This window comes from Equus quagga, chromosome 16, assembly GCF_021613505.1.
Source record: "Equus quagga isolate Etosha38 chromosome 16, UCLA_HA_Equagga_1.0, whole genome shotgun sequence".
Lineage (NCBI taxonomy): Eukaryota > Metazoa > Chordata > Mammalia > Perissodactyla > Equidae > Equus > Equus quagga.
In genome coordinates this window covers 52,220,671-52,239,418 of record NC_060282.1, presented here as the reverse complement: position 1 = coordinate 52,239,418, position 18,748 = coordinate 52,220,671, and the positions used below count along the sequence as shown (strand labels likewise).

General features: G+C 37.2%; 1 protein-coding gene across 1 annotated transcript in view; it reads left to right on the top strand.

Annotated features, from left to right (window-relative positions):
* PCMTD1 (protein-L-isoaspartate (D-aspartate) O-methyltransferase domain containing 1) overlaps positions 1-18,748 on the top strand; it is a 67,473-nt gene that overhangs the window by 22,002 nt on the left and 26,723 nt on the right. Inside the window, exon 2 of the mRNA XM_046641580.1 lies at positions 5,728-6,158. Coding sequence (XP_046497536.1) covers positions 5,852-6,158 — 307 coding nt within the window. The 5' untranslated portion in view covers positions 5,728-5,851. The remainder of the gene's footprint in view (positions 1-5,727; positions 6,159-18,748) is intronic.

Genomic DNA, 18,748 nt, shown 5'->3' with positions numbered 1-18,748 from the left:
ATTGAACTGGTCATTCAGTAGTTCTTCCCCTAAACCAAATGCATTAAGGTCACACATCTAATTTTGAAAGAATAGCAAGCAACTTTTGGAACACTTAGCAGATCATTTCAGGTGAGCTTGTGTGAATATGCCGTTTGTTCCCCACCACCCACCCTGACTCCAAACACACATACTAGAGAGGAAATGCCAAGGAGTGAAATTGTGTTCTATGAGTAAATATGATGACTTTCCTCTCAAACTGTTTAAGACACAACCCGTTACACTGTTAGTCTTTTATTCTATTCTGACAGTTTTCTTGTTCTGCCTTTACCTTTTCTTCTTTTTCTCAGATTCTTTATTTTGCTTTTGTTGTTTAATGCAGGACTTGAACACTCCTAAAATTTTTTTTTCTTTTCTATATTAGAGAAAATGGCAAGAGTTGGGTAGAAAAAATTGTGATCAAATTAACAGAAATGATGAGGCATGGACAGCCATTCCTAGATAACTAAAACTCAGCTATATTCAAATGCAGGATTGACTGATGCTGAAATAGCAGGGAAATTAGAGCTCTGGAAAACCTTAGGAATCATAGAATTTAGCTTCTTCATTTCACAGATGAGGAAATAATGTTCTAGAGAGTTGCCCAGAGCCATACAGCGAAGTTATCATGGGACCAAGGCCCTTGGTCTCTTGACTTGTATTTAGCACTTTTCTATGATTGAGGTGGAGTTATTTCAGAATTAACAAATGGCAGACGCATTCTATGACCTAATGCTGTGATGGCTTTTTAAATACTATTTGCTTTACTTTCATAAAAAATGAAGTGTATTTCAAGTTAGGGAACTATTGTTGAATTATCCAAATATTCACTGCACATATTAACTTGCAAAACTCTTCACATGTACATTGATTATAATCAGTTCAAAATCTCATTGTCCACTAGTTAGGGGACTGGTTAAATCCCGGTGCATCCATGTGATGGCACATCACACCTCTGGATTTTGGAAGAATTTTTGATGGCATGAAGAAATCCTTAAGACGTAATAAATGAAAGTCTGAAATAATATATACAGTATAATACCAATATTGTGTTAAAAAACAAGCATATAGATGCTTAGTAAATAATAACAGTGGCTCTTTGAATGTTGGGATTATGAATAATTTTTACTTTTTCACTTTTCTACAAATGCACATATTACTTTTATAATCAAATCAGTGAATATTTTAAAAATGTAATTTATAATAATTCATTTTCTACCCTGTTTCTCAGAACAGTTTATATGGTAAAATGACATACCTTTGAAGCTCTTTAGTGTAAATTATTTGTATTATGATCTCTTTTTTGTTCCTTGAGTTTTCTGCTCTATTTTTTGTTAAACGTATTTTATTCCTTAGGAAATTATTCACCGTGTGTCTTTATTGTACTTCATCTGGTCTAAATATATATAGAGAAAAATATATATATTTTTACCTTTATTTGCCAGTTTTGTTCAAATAATGCTTATACACAGTTTAGAAAAGTCAAGTGATACCAGAAGCTTTGAAGACAAAGTGTAGCAGTTCTTGGCTTCACTCATTTCCACTGAGGGCTCACACTCCAGAAGAAACTTAATGAATTTGTCTATTTCGTAGGGAAGTTACCTCCACATTGCTAGCTAGGATGCTTCCACTGCTCTTTTTTATTCATTAATTTTAGACAGCATTTACTTTCTGTTATCATAGATGACATGTTAACTTCCATACCCTCTTTTACGTCTTTCATCTCATCCTCCCATTGTGGTTAAAAGACTATTCAAATTAAATCAGGAATTGTGTTTTCACTATTGTCACCTTGCAGACCAAATAATGTATTGTGATTATATTCCCTTTTTTTTGTAGTTTTGGTTTTTTAAATTAGTTTTACAGTATGCATCTCACTCTCTAAAAGCCTTCTCTGGCTCCCGTTGTCTGCAGGAGGAGGTCCAATATCAGTGTGTGCGTGGCCTGAGAGCTTACCTGGCTCCTCTTTTTCTTCTAGCCTCTGGAAGCACTACATTCTATCCCTGTGCTTCAGCTCTCACTACAAACTCTCTTTGCAGTGCCTTCTTGTATTGTTTCCTTGTCTTTTCTACATCCCTGAACATCTTTCCTTCCTTCTGCCTTCTGTGCTTACCAAGGCTTCATCTTCTCTAGGAAAACCTTCCCGTCCTTCCATCCCCACCCCCACCCCCACCCCCACCATGTCTGGACCAGCTGCCCCATAACACCTTTGTATAGCTGTTCAATGGCTCTACTCATCTCATTTTGTAATTGTTTATGCTAGCTGTTCTCCAGATGTGGTTTGGGGTCCCCAAGGTCTCTGAGATCCTTTCAAGGATCTGAGAAGTCAAGTACTGAGTTTTTCTACTATAACATCTGAAAACACCTAATGTTTGCAATACACCAGGGCTTGTGGGAAAAATAGCCTTGAGGCATACCGCTCAAAACTTATGCAACTGTGTAGCAAGTTTACCACAAAAACAGTAGCAATCCTAATAAAATTTCTAGCGTAGCTAAATCTCTACTGGGATTCGCACCTACCATCATAGTCAGTCAGTCCTTCATAGCCTTAAACCCTAGGATTCATCTTCCTCCTTTGAGATTTAAGCCCTGGAAAACAATTTGCTTATGGTTACCTTTTTGTTTGCATATGAATGTCATTTTTATAAAAATTTAAAAAATCTGAATCTGGTTATAGCCTTCGTTAGTCTGTTGTTTTAATTCAGAAAACAGTTCTTAGCCTTTTTTCATCTGTATTCACAGCTTCCCCAGATCACTTGAAGACACTATACCAGCATCTTACTGCCTTATGGGAAGGTACTCTGCATTTTCAGTGTTTTGCTTAAAATCTTCATAAACTGCTAAGGTATCTCTTTAATATGTGGAAACTTGTACCCTCCTGTCTCTTCAAAACTTGAACATGTATTCTGAACCACTCAGCTTCCTTATTATCTCCATATCATTACCCTATTTACTAAATGTGTGGCCTAGTTTGTGTTATAGAAACATGCTTTGTAGCAGATTGTCCCTCCTATTCCAGGAAACCGATTTCCTGACCACCTCCTTCCTGAATACCTTTACAGCGTTCTTTTCAGATCTGTCTCTTTCCTCTCAGACCAGAGAGAAAGGAGTCTGGGAAATCTGGTTTCACAGTTTTGCAGTGCTGCTTGTTGACCAGGTGATGTTTTTTCCGGACCTGCTCTTGGGTCTCTTTCAGTAGATCTGAAACACAGATTACACTGCATTTTCTAAAATGGAAATGTATTTATCGCTCCCTTGTTAGTATCTGTGACTGACTCTGTTGCCTCTAGTAGGTGTTCTTAAGTTAGAGTGGACTCATGGGTCTCTAGGAACTCAAGAGCCTTCTGAAATTATATGCAAAACTTCTGATTTGTTCATTTTTAAGTAGAGAGAGGGACTATTAATATCATCAGACTCTCAGAAGGGTCCAGGCTAAAGAAAAAAATGACTGGCCTACAGAATAAAGGTCTCATGGTGCTGAAAAGTACCCAACTGCATGCAATTTCTCAAAAGTATCATCTGCTCCCTTGCTTTAATACCAGCTGTTTCCTCAGCTTACAATTCCCTTACTCGTTTAACTGTATTACACAATTCATGCCTTTAGGAAAGCTTTCCTTGATCCCTGGATCCAGTGCACTCTTGGGGTTCGTCTGGGCTTCTGTAGCAACAGATACATGCATTATGATACTCCATCCCTTTACAGGATGGTTTCTCACTTGAAAGTGGGCATGTGAATGCCTTCCTCATAGGCATATTGTAATCTTTAATGAGATGATATACAGATAATATTTAATACAGTGTCTGTCTGAATGTTAGTAGTTCTTGTTTGCAGGGTTCCTCTTGCCTTTCTTACCAGCAGTGTGATCTGTGAGGTAAAATCAACATATGTTTGTTTGTTTTGCCATGTTTACTTTCGACAGGATAGAGTTCAGAAGGACCTGAGAAAGGGTCGGGTTCCTATTTAGCCCTAGAACCAAACAGAATTTTTCATACTAGTAAATTATGGCGTTTCCAGTAGGAGCCATTTGTTAAATGTTTGTGCATAATCAGAATTACTCATAAAGTCCTCAGGCAGGTGCCACATTGGAGACTCCCAATCTAATGTAGCCACTTTTTCTTTCATCTTGGGAAGACATTCACTCTTTGAGTATCAGGTAGAAAAGGTAACCTGTGTTTAGAGGCCATGTCCTTAAAAAAAAATCTTTAAATGCTGGAAGTACACTCAGCAAGTCAAGATTCTTGAGCTATAAAAGGATGCTAAAACTAAGAACTGTTGAAGAAACAGCAGATTGACATCTCCAAATACACTCATTCAGAAGAATGGTGCTATAAGCCCTTGTACTTTTTAAATTATTTCTTTTTGGGGTTCTGGGGGGCATTGGAGCCAGCAAGGTTTGTATAAGTGAGTTTGAATAAGTTAAATAGGAGTGTGATGGCTTCACAGTATTTCCTCTACTCTGGGAGTTTAAGGAGATCATAGGAAAAGACAAAAGGGGACACACGCAGACAGCGGGACAGGCTCTGGTGAGGAAGCTGCCCCAGTAGTGCTGGAGCAGCTCGATACAGTGCCAGGGGTCTGAGGACCCTGAGGAAGCTTGAGGCCCCAGTTGCTTTTCTTCTCTAAAGTCAAGACTGAGGGTGCAGCCTTGCCAGAGTTCGCGGTCATAACTCTTGTTTTTGGCTCTGGGTATTTCATTTCTCGCTTTCTTGTTCTCCTGATTTGTTAATTCAGAAATTAATTGATATGTGAATTTACTTATTAACTGTAGTTGAATAAAGCTTAAATTCTGTATTCAGTATTATGTATTGAAATTCTTGGTTTATCAAGTTGAACTTAGGTTTCCAAAGATGCTGAGTTTGATTTGTTAAAGAAGTTCATTGTTTGTGTGTATAACATATGTTCTAGTGCTTAAACTATTAAAGTTGCTAATAAAATTTGTCGTCTCTTTATTTATCACAAGGCTTACCAGGCAAAACAGTCTTAATATATACATACGTGTGTGTGTGTGTGTGTGTGTGTGTGTGTGTACACACACGCACATTTTAAACATATGAGTCTGTTTTTCTTTTTTACATTTTGTATTCATTACTTGGGTAATGTATTATGCTTTGTGTTAACATTTTGAGTTTATGTGGTACATTTAGGAATTGTTAGTGGATTTTACATCAATCAGGTAATTTATGCATATTAAACTAGGCTTACCATACTCTAAAGACAACCACATGGCTTAATGACTAAATGGCATGTTGTCTGGAGTCTGAAAGACCTGGGACTGTGTCCCAGCAGTGTCACTTTCTAGACAGCACTGTCCAGTATGACAGCTATTGGCCACATGTAGCTATTAAGCACTTGAAATGTGGCTAGTATGACTGAATTTTATATTGTATTTTATTTTAATTAATTTAAGTCTAGGTAGCCGCGTGTGACTAGTAGCTAACATGTTGGCCCTCACAGTATGAGGTGACTTAACTTTTCTGTGTCCCCGATTTCCCATTTGTACAGATGAGATCATGCTTAAGCTACCTTTTGTGATTGTCATAAGAATAAATAAAATAATACATTTAAGGAGCTTAACATTATGTTTGGAGCAGAATATGTCCTTGAGAAATGGTAGTTAGTTATAATGACTGTTAGATATTTAATAAACTGGAGTTACTTTCCTTTTGAGCATTAATTTAAACCTGTTTATTTTTATTCTTCCCTTTCAGGATTAATTTATTTTTGGAAATCAAGTGCAATATTAAAAGGAAAACAAACCAAACTACATTATTGGAAGCCATTTCTGCTAATTGTAATACATTTTAAAGTTTATGATTTGATTTGAATACTATCATGGGAGGAGCTGTGAGTGCTGGGGAAGATAATGATGACTTAATTGATAACTTAAAAGAAGCTCAGTATATCCGCACTGAAAGAGTGGAGCAAGCCTTCAGAGCGATTGATCGCGGAGATTACTATTTGGAAGGTTACCGAGACAATGCTTACAAAGATTTAGCCTGGAAGCATGGGAACATACACTTGTCAGCACCTTGCATTTATTCTGAAGTTATGGAAGCATTGAAACTTCAACCAGGATTGTCTTTTCTTAACCTGGGAAGTGGAACCGGATATTTAAGTACAATGGTGGGCTTAATTTTAGGTAATTTTTTTTTGTAAAATTCTATTTTAAAAAGTAAGCTGAGTTTGTACTACTGTTTATGATGTACAGGGTTTGTAACTTTGTGTACAGTCTGTGTTTGAATGTATATACTCAAAGTGGTTATCTTCCTTACAATTGTGGAAACAGAAGGTAGTAGTAATCTTTTCTTATTCTCAGCCCTGACCCTGATAGTTAGCTTCGGCATTCAATCCCAGACTTAAGCTTTTAGAACTGTTTTCCAACCCCTAATCATTGTCTTTATTTAAAATTGAGCAGCTGGTAGGCAGGAATCTCAGGAGTATCATGTACTGTATTTCAGGTAAAGTGTCCTGACTGCTGGCATAGAGAGTTTGATAGTTATTGGTGTCTCATTTAAAGGGAACAGTGCCAGGTTTTTGTTAGAAATACAGGAGTATGTGGGATATAGAGGATGTAGCACTGGTGGGGCAAAGCAAGGGTTTGGAGACAAAGACAGAAGAGGGAAGTATGTGTCAGGAAGCTTTCGGCATACTTGTTGAGTGTCTTTTGTGGCAGGCATTATTTCTGGTGTGAGTATACAGCAGTTATCAAAAGGAACAAATATTTACTGGGTGCTTACTATGAGGGCTTGGCATTGTTTAAAGCAGTTTACATATAGTAACTCACTTAATGTTCCTAAGAATCCTCTGAAGTATATACTATTATGATTCCCGTGTATATAGGTGAGTAAACTGAGGTACAGAGAGGTTCAGTAACTTGCCTAAAGTCACATAGTCAGGAAGTGACAGCGAAGTATGGAATGTAGGTGGCAAAAGCATGGATGGAGGAAAATCTGCTGTAAGACATGATGTTGGATGAAGGATGAACAACCATGGATTTTGCTAAGCCACTTAGTATTTACTGAGTGCTGCTGTGTGACAAGCGTTAAGGTAGAGCATTAAAGCCTGTAACATGGACCTTTGTCCTTGAGTTCACAGACTGATGGGGGTGGAGAGACGTAGAAAATGAATAGTTCTCCTCCATGTGATGTATGCTGTACTTGAGGTATGTGCCCAAGTTCTAGGGATGAGACTGTGGTTTAAAATTCACTCTAAGGTGATGGAGAATCATTGAAGGATTTTAAATAGAGAAATGACTGCACTCTAGTAGGCGACCCTATGTCCTAGTGTGCTGGGGTAGTCCTAGTTTATCCCTGTTCTCACATCAGTATTAATAATGTCCTTTTCATTCCCAAAGTGTCCCAGTTTGGACAATAAATAATGTGGTCATATTGTATGACTTTTAAGGCATTTTTAGACCTGAAACTCTTCTTTCCTACATACTGGCTATCCGTACTTTTTTAATCTCACAACTGAGTGAGTTCCTGATACATGATAACTGCTCAAAAATGGTAATAAATTATTACTTTTTACCAAGAAAGAAATTTAGCAGCTTAGGTTTCACTTGGTCCTCCCACCTGTCCTGAGATAGGAATTTCTTAGCAGGTCGGGAACTCCAGACATCTGTCACTTCTATCACTAAAGCCTTCTTGAAAAAGGAACCTCTGGGTTTTGAGAGAGTCTTGAAATCAAAGGAACTTGGTAGGGGGAGTAGACAGAGCTTCTTTTCAAAAATTGGAGTCGCCTTCCTTGAACCACTACGTTCCTTTCTTTCTTTTTTCTTTTTGGTGAGGAAGACTTGCCTTGAGCTAACATCTGCTGCCAATCTTCCTCTTTTTGCCTGAGGAAGACTGTGCCTGAGCTAACATCTTTGCCAGTCTTCCTCTGTTCTTTATGTGGGATGCTGCCACAGCATGGCTTGATGAGCCATATGTAGGTCTGTGCCCAGGATCTGAACTGACAAACCCCAGGCTGCCAAAGTGGAGTGCACGAACTTAACCACTATGCCTCTGGACCGGCCCCAAACTAGTGCATTTCTTGATCAGCTCTGGCAACTTTAGTCTGGAGTCCAGCCTTCATACCTTGTCTGGCCAGCCTTAGAGCTTCTGTTATCCTTTCTTCTACTTCTCCAGCCCTATCAGCTGGCTCTTGCTGAGGGAGGTCAGTCTAGCCAAAGGACTGGCAGCAGGGAGAGGGGTTCATAATTAGCAACTTTGCTAGCAATGAGATCACCCTCTTAAACTCCATTCCTTAGTCCCAGTCTCTGAAAGATTAGATTCCTGTGGCCAGATGCATTTGTAGGCCAACCTCAAACTTTATTGTATCTTGATTGTCTTTTAATCCATACCAGAGGACAGTGTGGGGAAATAGACCCTTGTGTAAATGATCCACAATGCACTAAATATTTGCTCCTGTTACAAGGCTCCAGGGAATCATGGATCTTTAGTTATGTCTATGACTGTGGTTACTGGACACTATTCCAGGATTTATCTATGTGTGATTCTGCACAGTCAAATCAAGATAGAGTTCCTCTCCTGTTAATGGGAAATATTCATTTGGTGAGAAAGATAAAATTAAAAAATTTTAAAGAAGGAAAGGCAGAAAAAGTCTGTAAAATATGATTAGAGCTAATGAATCTTGGATCTAACTAGCTTTTGAGAAAACTTAATCTTTTTTTTCCCTCTGCCCCCTTTTTTTAGTTTGTATTTCCTGAGTGTTTAAGTCAAGGAGGGGAGAAAACATCCATAAAAATCACTTAGAACAAGATCCAAAGAAAGATGCTTACGTGCTCCCTATAATTATCTGAGATGGTGAATCAGATTTGGCTCCATTGCTTCACAGTGGCCTTATTAACAGAACTTCTCTCCGTGTTAAGTAACTGTAACACCGTGGCTCACAGCCATGTTTCTCTCCTGGTCACAAGATGGAGATGACAGGTGCTCACCATAGGTGGTGGATCTCATTTCATCTGAGGACATGCTCAGTATAATCTGGAGGAATCTGGGCTGAGGCAGGGAGATCCAGGGGATCTGTGGTTTGGTAATACAGATAAGGAAGGTGCCCTTTGAGGAATTTCTACCGCCACTCCAGAAACACCTGTAGAGGATGGGCTACAACCTTGAGAGAGCTTTTGTTGTTCAGTCAGAGGAAGTTAGGTTTATCTTAACTTCAGGAATTCCTTGAAGCAGTTACTCATAAATTTTTTGCCTTCTGCCTGGAGAAATGGATCACTCTAACTTGTAACGTGTCATTTAGACAACTTGTTTAGTTTCAAATAAAGATAAATCCTTGTTCCACTCGCTTAAGAGTCTTCCTAGAACTAAGGATTTTTACAAAGAATCTAGTACTTAATTGATGCTCCTCTCAGTGCTGTATTCTCACACCTAGGGAATCCCATTGAAAAACAGGGTACAAGAAAAGAGGCCTCCCAAGTCCTCTGCTTCCCAGAGTTGAGTTAAATATCAGAACCATGAAGGCTAGTTATTCTGATAATCTTTCTGGTTCGGCTAGGGATGGTTCTTCTCCATTCTGATCCTTTTTGCTTAGAGATTCACTCCTATTTTGTTATAACACATAATATAAAAATTATTGGTTTCTTACAAAACCTATAATATCAGAGTTCATCCAACTTAATGACTTTCTTAGTCTCTTGCTTAGTTACTGAGTTAATAGGAGTGACTCTGGAGGGTCTGCCAGAATCATTCCAACACTATGTATGTCAGTACCTCAGCACTACATTAGTTCCTAAAGGTGAAATAATTGGCAAGCTTGCATGCTTAACAAGAAACTTACTGCCAAGATATATAAATGCCTACAATTGCTGTATTGTCCAAAGAAGTTGATTAGTCATGTTTGGTCTTTATACTCTTTCTTTCTCTTTTTACCACAGGACATTAAATGGCACTTATTCAGCTACCCTTATGTTGCCTTTGACCTCAGATAGTCATGTTTTATCTCTCATTTTAACCCCCCTCCCTTTAATGAAGTATAATTTGCATACTGTAAAATTCACCCATTTTAAGTGTACAATTCAGGGAATTTTAGTAAATTTTCAGTTTTGCGAACATTGCCATAATCCAATTTGAGAACACTTCCACCTCAAAAGACATCCTTCATGCCCAGTTGTGTGCACTCTCTGTCCCCACCCTAGCCCCTGGCAACCACTTTCCTATTTTCTGTCTCTATAGACTGGTCTTTTCTGTACATTGCATATAAATGGAATCATACAATATACGGTCTTTTGGATATTTGTTTTTCACTTAGCATTATATTTTCAAAGTTCATCCTCTCTGTAGCATGTATTAGTACTTCATTTCTTTTTATGGTTGAATAATATTCCATTATATGGGCATAGCACATTTTGTTTGTCCATTCACAACTTGTTTTTTAAAGGTATGCTTTTTGGTGAGGAAGATTGGCCCTGAGCTAACCATCTGTTGCCAATCTTCCTCTTTTTTTTTTCTCCCCAAAACCCCTGTACATAGTTGTATATCCTAGTTGTAGGTCATTCTGGTTCTTCTCTGTGGGATGCCGCCACAGCATGGCCTGATGAATGGTGTGTAAGTCCATACCCAGGATCTGAACCGGCAAACCCCAGGCTGCCAAAGCAGAGCCTTTGAACTCAACCACTTGGGCAGGAGGCTGGCCCCTGTCCATTCACAACTTAATGGACATTTGGGTTATCACTTTTTGGCTATTATGGATGCTGCTGCTGTGAACATTTCATGTAAAAATCTTTGTGTAGACATCTATTTTCATTTCACTTGAGTGGACTCCCAGGAGTGGAATTGTTGGGCTGTATGGTAAGTTTACGTTTAACTTTTTAAGAAATTGCCAAGCTCTTTTCTAAAGTGGCTGTACCATTTTATATTCCCACCGACAATATATGGGTTTCTAGTTTCTCCACCCTCACTGATAACTTATTTTTTTTAATAGCCATCTTAATGGGTATAAAGTGGTATCTTGTGGTTTTAACTTGCACATCCTTAATGGTTTATCATGTGGCATCTATTCCTGTGCTTTTTTGGTCATTCCTATATCTTTGATGAAATATCTATTTAAAACTTTTCCCTATTTTTAAATTAAGTTGTTGGTGCTCTTTATTGAGTTGTAAGTTTTTTTCATATTTTTTGAATAAGCCCTTTATTGGAAATATGATTCTCAAATATTTTTTCATGCTCTCTTAAGCACCTCTTTTAACTCTCTTGGCTCACTTCAGGCCAGAGACTCAGGGAGATCCCGAGTGATCTTCTGTGTTCCCCCCACCCCCATTCTTTTTGGTAAGAGGAAACACATTCTTTAGGTTTCTAGGGTTCTAGTCTAAGGTAGATTGTATTTTCAGTGTTAAACCAAACCTCAGTTTTCTCTTTATCCTCTATCTTATCTTTTTTTTGCGGGGGAGGAGATTTGTTTTTTCTTTTTAGTAATTACAGAGGCTTTTTGGCAAGTCTGTTTTGAAAGGAACCCTTTATTTAGGCTACTCACATTTTCTGAAATCAGTAAAGCTCCTCACTGTTTAGATTGTTACTTCTTAGTCCTAGTTAGGCTTCTGTGTGTCTTTTTTTCTGCCCATGTACCCTGTATTTAGTTACCACCACTATTCTGTATCTTAAGGATTTTTCCTCTCTCACTTCTGGTATGGAGTGGAAATCTGGAAATCGTTACTCTCAACCATCTCTTTTATTGCTGCTACCTCTGAAAATCAATACCCTGATGATTTTGTGTTTATGGATATTACTGCTAATTATTACGGGCAACAAATAGTAATAAAAATATCAAATATTAAGAAACAGTACAGGTTTTAGACATTTTACAAAGTTTTCATAGCAATTTCTCCTGGTTATATTTCCTCATACTATTCTTAGAAGTATAAGGCAATTCCCTCAGTGATGTGAAAAGTCTTAAGTGGTTCTCTGCGCATCTTGAGTTTTTACTTTTGAGATTATCTCTGCCCAACCTGGATCATCCATGTACCAAGTACAATCAATCTGTATTATTTGTGAATTCACCTACTTGCTAAAATTTATTTGTAACCCTCAGATCAATACTTGTGGGACTCTCTAGGTTATTCATGCATATGTGCAGAGAGTGAACAATTCAAGTCGCTGTATGAGCGTGTTCCCAGCTGGGGTGGAACAAGGGAAAGCTCTGCCTTGTTTCAACTGTCTTACAGAGCTGGTCACAGGATGGAGATAAAAGGGGGCAGTGCAGTGCGAGCAGCTCTGGCTCTATGGCCCGTTTCAGCCCTGTTAGTGAGGTAGCCTCAGGCAAATCACGTAACACTTCTGAAGCTCATTTTCTCTTTTCTAAAAGAAAATAAACTATCAGGATAAGTTTTTAGGATTTAAGATTATAATTTATTTGAGAGAGAGAGATATATATGTTTGCAGATTTCCTCTACTGGCAGTTGTTCAGCATTTGCTATTTAAGTGTTTGCTGGACTTTGTAGACCATAAACTACCACAGATAATGAATATTGACTGTCTATTTCAGAAAATTGCTAAAGCTTTCTGAATTTGTCTTCTTATGTGTAAAATAATTTGTGAATCTCTACCTTGCAATGTAGGAGCTAGCGCTTATGGAATGTGTTTTTCTCCTCATACAGTTGACAGGGCTGTTTGGCCTGCTGGAGTTCTTAGTCCCTTCTAGAACCTGCCTTCACATTCTCTCTGGATGTGACTCCTGCAGGGTCAGCCCATTTACCCTCCCACACCTTTGGCCTTTGAAGATTCTTTCCTGGGATTTCACATATCTTTGCATTGCCTTTATAAACACTTTCTCTGTACTTTTATGGAAGCTTCTTTGGTGTTAGCCTATAGTGTAGGTGGATCTTTCTTCTATCTTCAGGTAACATCTACTTGTAGAAGATTCCCAGGTTTCTAGCACCAGGGTCTGTCGGCTGAGCTCTCTCTTTTTTTTTTTTTTTTTTTTTGAGGAAGATTAGCCCTGAGCTAACTACTGCCAGTCCTCCTCTTTTAGCTGAGGAAACCTGGCCCTGAGCCAACATTGGTGCCCATCTTCCTCCACTTTATATGTGGGACGCCTACCACAGCATGGCGTGCCACGCGGTGCCATGTCTGCACCTGAGATCCGAACCTGCGAACCCCGGGCCGCCGAGAAGCGGAACGTGCGAACTTAACCACTGTACCACCGGGCCAGCCCCAGTGGACACACTTGATCTTCCAAGCTATGCTAATAAACCGGATATTTAAACTTGCAGTGCTTGACTGCATATTTCTTTAGTGCACAAGATTCTAATCGTTCACCTTGTCTCCAACTCAGGTTACTCTTTCTTACCCTATCCCACATAAGACAAGCATTTCACATTTTCTTCTTCTTCCTGTGTTTTCCATTTTGATAAAAGTTACTGTTTTCTACCAAACATTACTCAAAGCAGAAACCTGAACATCAGTCTCTCTTCTCTTTCTTAAATTATATTTTGTGAAATAGGTGATATATTCATAGGGTTTAAAAATCCAAAAGAATCAGAAGGCATACTTTGAATGATTTTCCTTCTCAGCCTTGTCTTCATTTTTATCTAATTGTCTCCCCCACTTCAAGAATAACTTTATAGAGCCCTGAGGACACCTGCATTTTTGCATGATACTCACATGATTTTTATAGGGATGATAGTTGACTTGAAGTCAGAAGAATTTTCTTAGATACTTAAAGGAAACTATGTGTTGCATTTTAGATTTCTATCAAACAGCTCAAATTAGTAAGAAATTTGAATGGAATCTACTTATCTGTAAGATTTACTTCTGTGGAATGCTTCATACCATGATAATATCAGGTAAAATAGATTTGACATATGCTTAAGATTTTTTGCCAGTATACTTTATTTTAAATCAAGACATGAAAATATACATTTTTATGCTTTGCGTATATACCATTTGCTTCGGCCTTAGTTGTGAATCTTTTAAATTTGGGACCATAGCTACATTTATATACTTGCTCATTCTTTCAAAAAGTATTATGTTTGACAGCGTGCCAATGCTGAGGATACGGCAGTGCACAAGACACATCCCCTACCCCTGAAATTGTGTGTGCCATTTCTGAACTGGCAGTAGAAGCGTTGTGCAGATTTATTGGCTGTTCTTCATTTAGTTTAGGGTATATATTGAATATTTATGTGAATTGATCACCACACTGGCCCCAAAGTATCTTCAAGTACTTCACAAATAAATATGCAGTGGAATGAAAGAGCTGATGAAAATGGCTTCCAGGGGAAATAATTGCATTAAAAAGAATTTGGTCAAGATCTAAAGCTGTTTAAATTAGCATTTAAAACTATTCTCTATTAACAGTTGAGCACTTTTTTTCTCAGTTTGTTGAATTTGCTTTGATAGAAACTTAACCTCTGTTTTAGTGTTCCAATGTAGTTGTGGAACTGTAGAACTGATAGTCATCAGTTGCTCTGGACATATTAGACTTGAATATTATCAGCCCGTTGGATGGAAATATGTAAATAAACTGATTGTGACTTCTGTTCTTGATATTTTGACATTTTAGACATGTAGTTTACCTATGGACTTGGGTCCGTTCTCTGTAACTGTTTAAACCAACACTTTCAGATTTCGTGTAAACATATTTCTAAGATGCAAGTGTAATAAAAGAAAACAGCACTTACATAGCCATAAGCTGAGAGGAGACCAAGGGATTGGAACTGGAACTTTCTGGTAAATTCCAAGACTTGCTTCATGAGGCTTTTCGAGCAGAGAACAAATCTCTAGTTTTAGATATATCCAGCTAGCTTCAGAATGGTTAAGCTAACATGGCAAGATTCAGTAAACATTTGACAGTATTCGTCTTCAATATGCTTTTTAAAGGTAATATAGTAGGATGGAGAAACCATAAGAAAGTAGTTGTATCTTAATAAGTGGCAATACATTAGATCAGTTTCTCTTTATCTAGTTGACGATTACTTAATCTTTTGCTGATTCCTTTTTCTCCCCTGTATCTACCTTTGCACTCCTTTATGCCTCTACATTATACCCCAGGGTGTTCACAGAAAGAAAGGATGATACCTGTTGTCTGCTTTTCACCTGTTACTGTCTCTGAATACTTATAAAGTTACTTATAAATCTTCCCAAAGATGCCTTATTTTTTTCCACTTAAGTTAGTAATAAAATGTCAGTGTTAACTTATTGAAAGATATTTTTACATATGTGTATTTTAGTTCTCACTGAGAAGCTTTATACTAGTTTCATAGAAACTGACTCACCTACTCCCTCTTGTGGTAAATATTTAGTTTTATCCAAAATGCTTTTATTTGTAATTATTAACTCTTGATGTCACTTTGCCAATGAGGACAGAGATTTAGATAGTCCAAAGAGATTTTAAAAATCATTTAGACTGGGCTTTGTAATAATCAGGAGAGTGTGGCTGTTGTGCTCAACCCAAGCTGCATTTTAGGGTTATCTACAGAGCCTGGGCCACACTGAGGGAGTCCTTCTACCTGTTTGGGGTGGGACCCAAGCATTTACAGTTTAAATCAAATTAAATTATGTTTACTTTTAAATTTAATTTAAAACCCCCCAGCTTATTCTAATATGCAGTCAGGGTTCTGAACCACTTATATAGGTTATGGTTTTGGTTCTACGACTCACCACTTCTGTATACAAGGAGAGGGCACATTATAATTTCAAATGATTTGTACCTATCTTGTACTTCATAGTGTGTGAAGTACTTTTACATAACTTATGTGAATTTTCCCAGGGACCCATTTTATACGATAGGGAATACTTCAAACAGTGACTGGTCTCACATTATGTCGCTGTTAAGAGGAGGAACCAAAATTGGAAAGTAAGACATCTGCCCTGATGTCCACTATCTTTGTTACCAACCCAGTGGTTAAATCTCAGACTCCACAGTTGAAATGATGGATATTGAATTAGTTCATCCTTAGAGCTCTTCTAGATATGTATTATGAAGTATTTTTTTCTTCTGAATGCGTTCTATAAATTAGCTTTACCCAAAATACTGCAGGCACTGAGAATTTCATTCACATGCTGTGTGAAGCTCTCAGATTTCCCTGGTCTGCCTCAGGCAGGCTTCTGCCTTGCACGCTACACTCAAACAGCTTTCAGAGTGCTTCAGAGTAGGGGGAAGCGGGAGTGTTGGGTGTCACATTGGGTCAATGTAGATGTAAATAAGAAATGTAAATATTGCGTAGACACTTGATACCTAAATCTAGTAATTATTGACCTTTATGTGTAAACTGTGATTATTGACTAACTGGTAAATATTAAATGAGCCAGCTTATATCCAACTACTATGAAAGTAAAGCAGTCTCTAGATTTTATTATATTGGAATTTCATTATATTTGTTATTGCTCTTAATAAATGGCCTTTTGCCAGCCTTAAAAATCATTTCTAATATTATATGGAATACCTAGCTCTTTCTAATAACCGTATTTGTCCTAATAAACTTTGACTTTTGTGTGTCTCTCTTTTCTTTTCAATATTTAGGTATTAAAGATACTGGTCAACTGTTAGTACTTTCATTTTTTAATACATCTTATAGAAATTAAGCCTTTATTGTTTCACAGAAAAATCTCTTCACATTGGTGAATAACAAATAACACTGGAATCTACTGAATACAAAGACAAATTTATACTTCACCTTTAAGATGGTGTTAGAAAGTGTTAACACTTTCTTTTGCATACCATTTCATTTTTTTCCACTGACAGCTTGTACCTTTCTATTAGAATTATTTTTTTCTTTCTGCTTTTTTCTCCCCACATCCCCCCAGTACACAGTTGTATATTTTAGTTGTGGGTCCTCCTGTTTGTGGCACGTGGGACACTGCCTCAGCATGGTCTGATGAGAGGTGCCCTGTCCGCATCCAGGATTCGAACCAGCAAAACCCTGGGCAGTTGCAGCAGAATGCGTGAATTTGACCACTCGGCCACGGGGCCAACCCCTAGAATTATTTTATATTTATTTTATTTATTTGAAAATCTTATACTCATTGTTATTTTTGTCTCTTTGACTAGCCCATTATTTTTTTATTAAAAAAGTTATGCATACATACAGTTAAGACACACTTTAGACAAAAGGTGTAATGCTGAAAATGTCTCCTTCGCCTCAGACCTCTTAATCTCCTTCGGAAGCAGCACTGTGTATGCTTTTTTAGTTTTCTGTGGTGTTTTTTTATGTTGTATTTAATACAGATGTCAAATATGAGTTGTAATAAACAGCATCAATACATTTTTATCATACACTTTGTGTTCTAGTTGTATATCACATTCTAAATAGATGAGATATTGGTGCCATTGCTATTTAAGTTCCACCTTTTATTAATGCATTATTTTTAATTTATTGTTTTTAGTATGTTAATTACTATTCAGTTTATTAGTGATAGTTAAAGATATATGTCCATGTTATTTTAAAATTGAACAGTTCCATCCATTAAAAAGTCACAAATGGTGTTTACACTACAAATTAATGTATAGTATATTCTACTTGTGTGTTTATGATATTGTCAAGCAAATCCTTTCAGAAATTGTATCTTGTGTTAAAGTGATGTGAAAATCAAGTTATGTGCAAAACATTCTTAAGAAATATTCTTAACAAACTTTAAACCTTATTTCCAAAAGTTGCCAATTTGCTTTTAGGCAATAAACAGAAAGCAAGAAAAGGGAAAAAAACTCTGGTGTCAAGTGACCAACATCCTATATATAGTCCCTTTTGACCCAGAAGTCGGAAGTTCCAACTCTCTCTGTTAAATAAGACAGTTTGAAATATTGAATAGATACCTTGATTTCCAGATTCTTTACTTGACACCTTTATATAGTGCTTATACATTCAGTCTTACATATAGGAAACTTCAAATTCCAGCAATATTGACCTTTGTTATTGGTCTCTTATCTCTGTAGCCCTAGTTTTATTTTTTCATTAAAATGGTTAATTAGTATAACTAGATTCTTAAGGGTTAATGAAAATATAAAAGTCTCTGTTGTGTTTTACGTTCAGTGGGTCACCTTAAAAGGGTAAAAAGAAAATTAGATTCACTTCATAGAACAATATTTTCCATACTGTGTACTTAATGTTAAGTAATTGTAGTTTAATTTGAGTTTTTTAAATAATGAAAAATTTATTCTGCATTTCCTAACATTCTTTCTTTCCTTATGGAAATTCAAGTTTTCAAAATAATCAGATTCAATATTAAATTAAAAAGTGATGTCACGCTGTGCTTCTCTAGATTTTCTTTTGTCACTTTCATTTATTTCTTGAAAAAAGGAAATTTTAAGGCCAAGCCTTGTGTCCGAATAGTTGAAGTTCCATAGACTCTGCTTTGGTGGCCCAGGGTTCGTGGGTTCGGATCCTGGGTGCAGACCTACTCCACTCACCAGCTACACTGTGGAGGTGTCCCACATACAATAAAATAGAGAAAGATTGGCACAGATGTTAGCTCAGGGTGAATCTTCAGCGAAACAAAAGCAAATTTTAGTTTTAGTCAATTTATCTATGGTAATCATGAGTTACATATATAAGTATATAGTGTTTTTACTGATAATTCAGTAGGGGCCACATACAGTTAAATAGTTTCTAAGATACAGAAAATAAGTACTATTATATAAGGTGCAGAAAATAAATAACACACACACATACATACACTCTCCTAGGAGACCAGTCTCAAAGTAAAACAAAAATATAACCGAAATGTTGAGTGGAAAACCTAGTTGACTCGGCTTGAGAAGTTTGAAAGGAACTTGCATGACGTTATG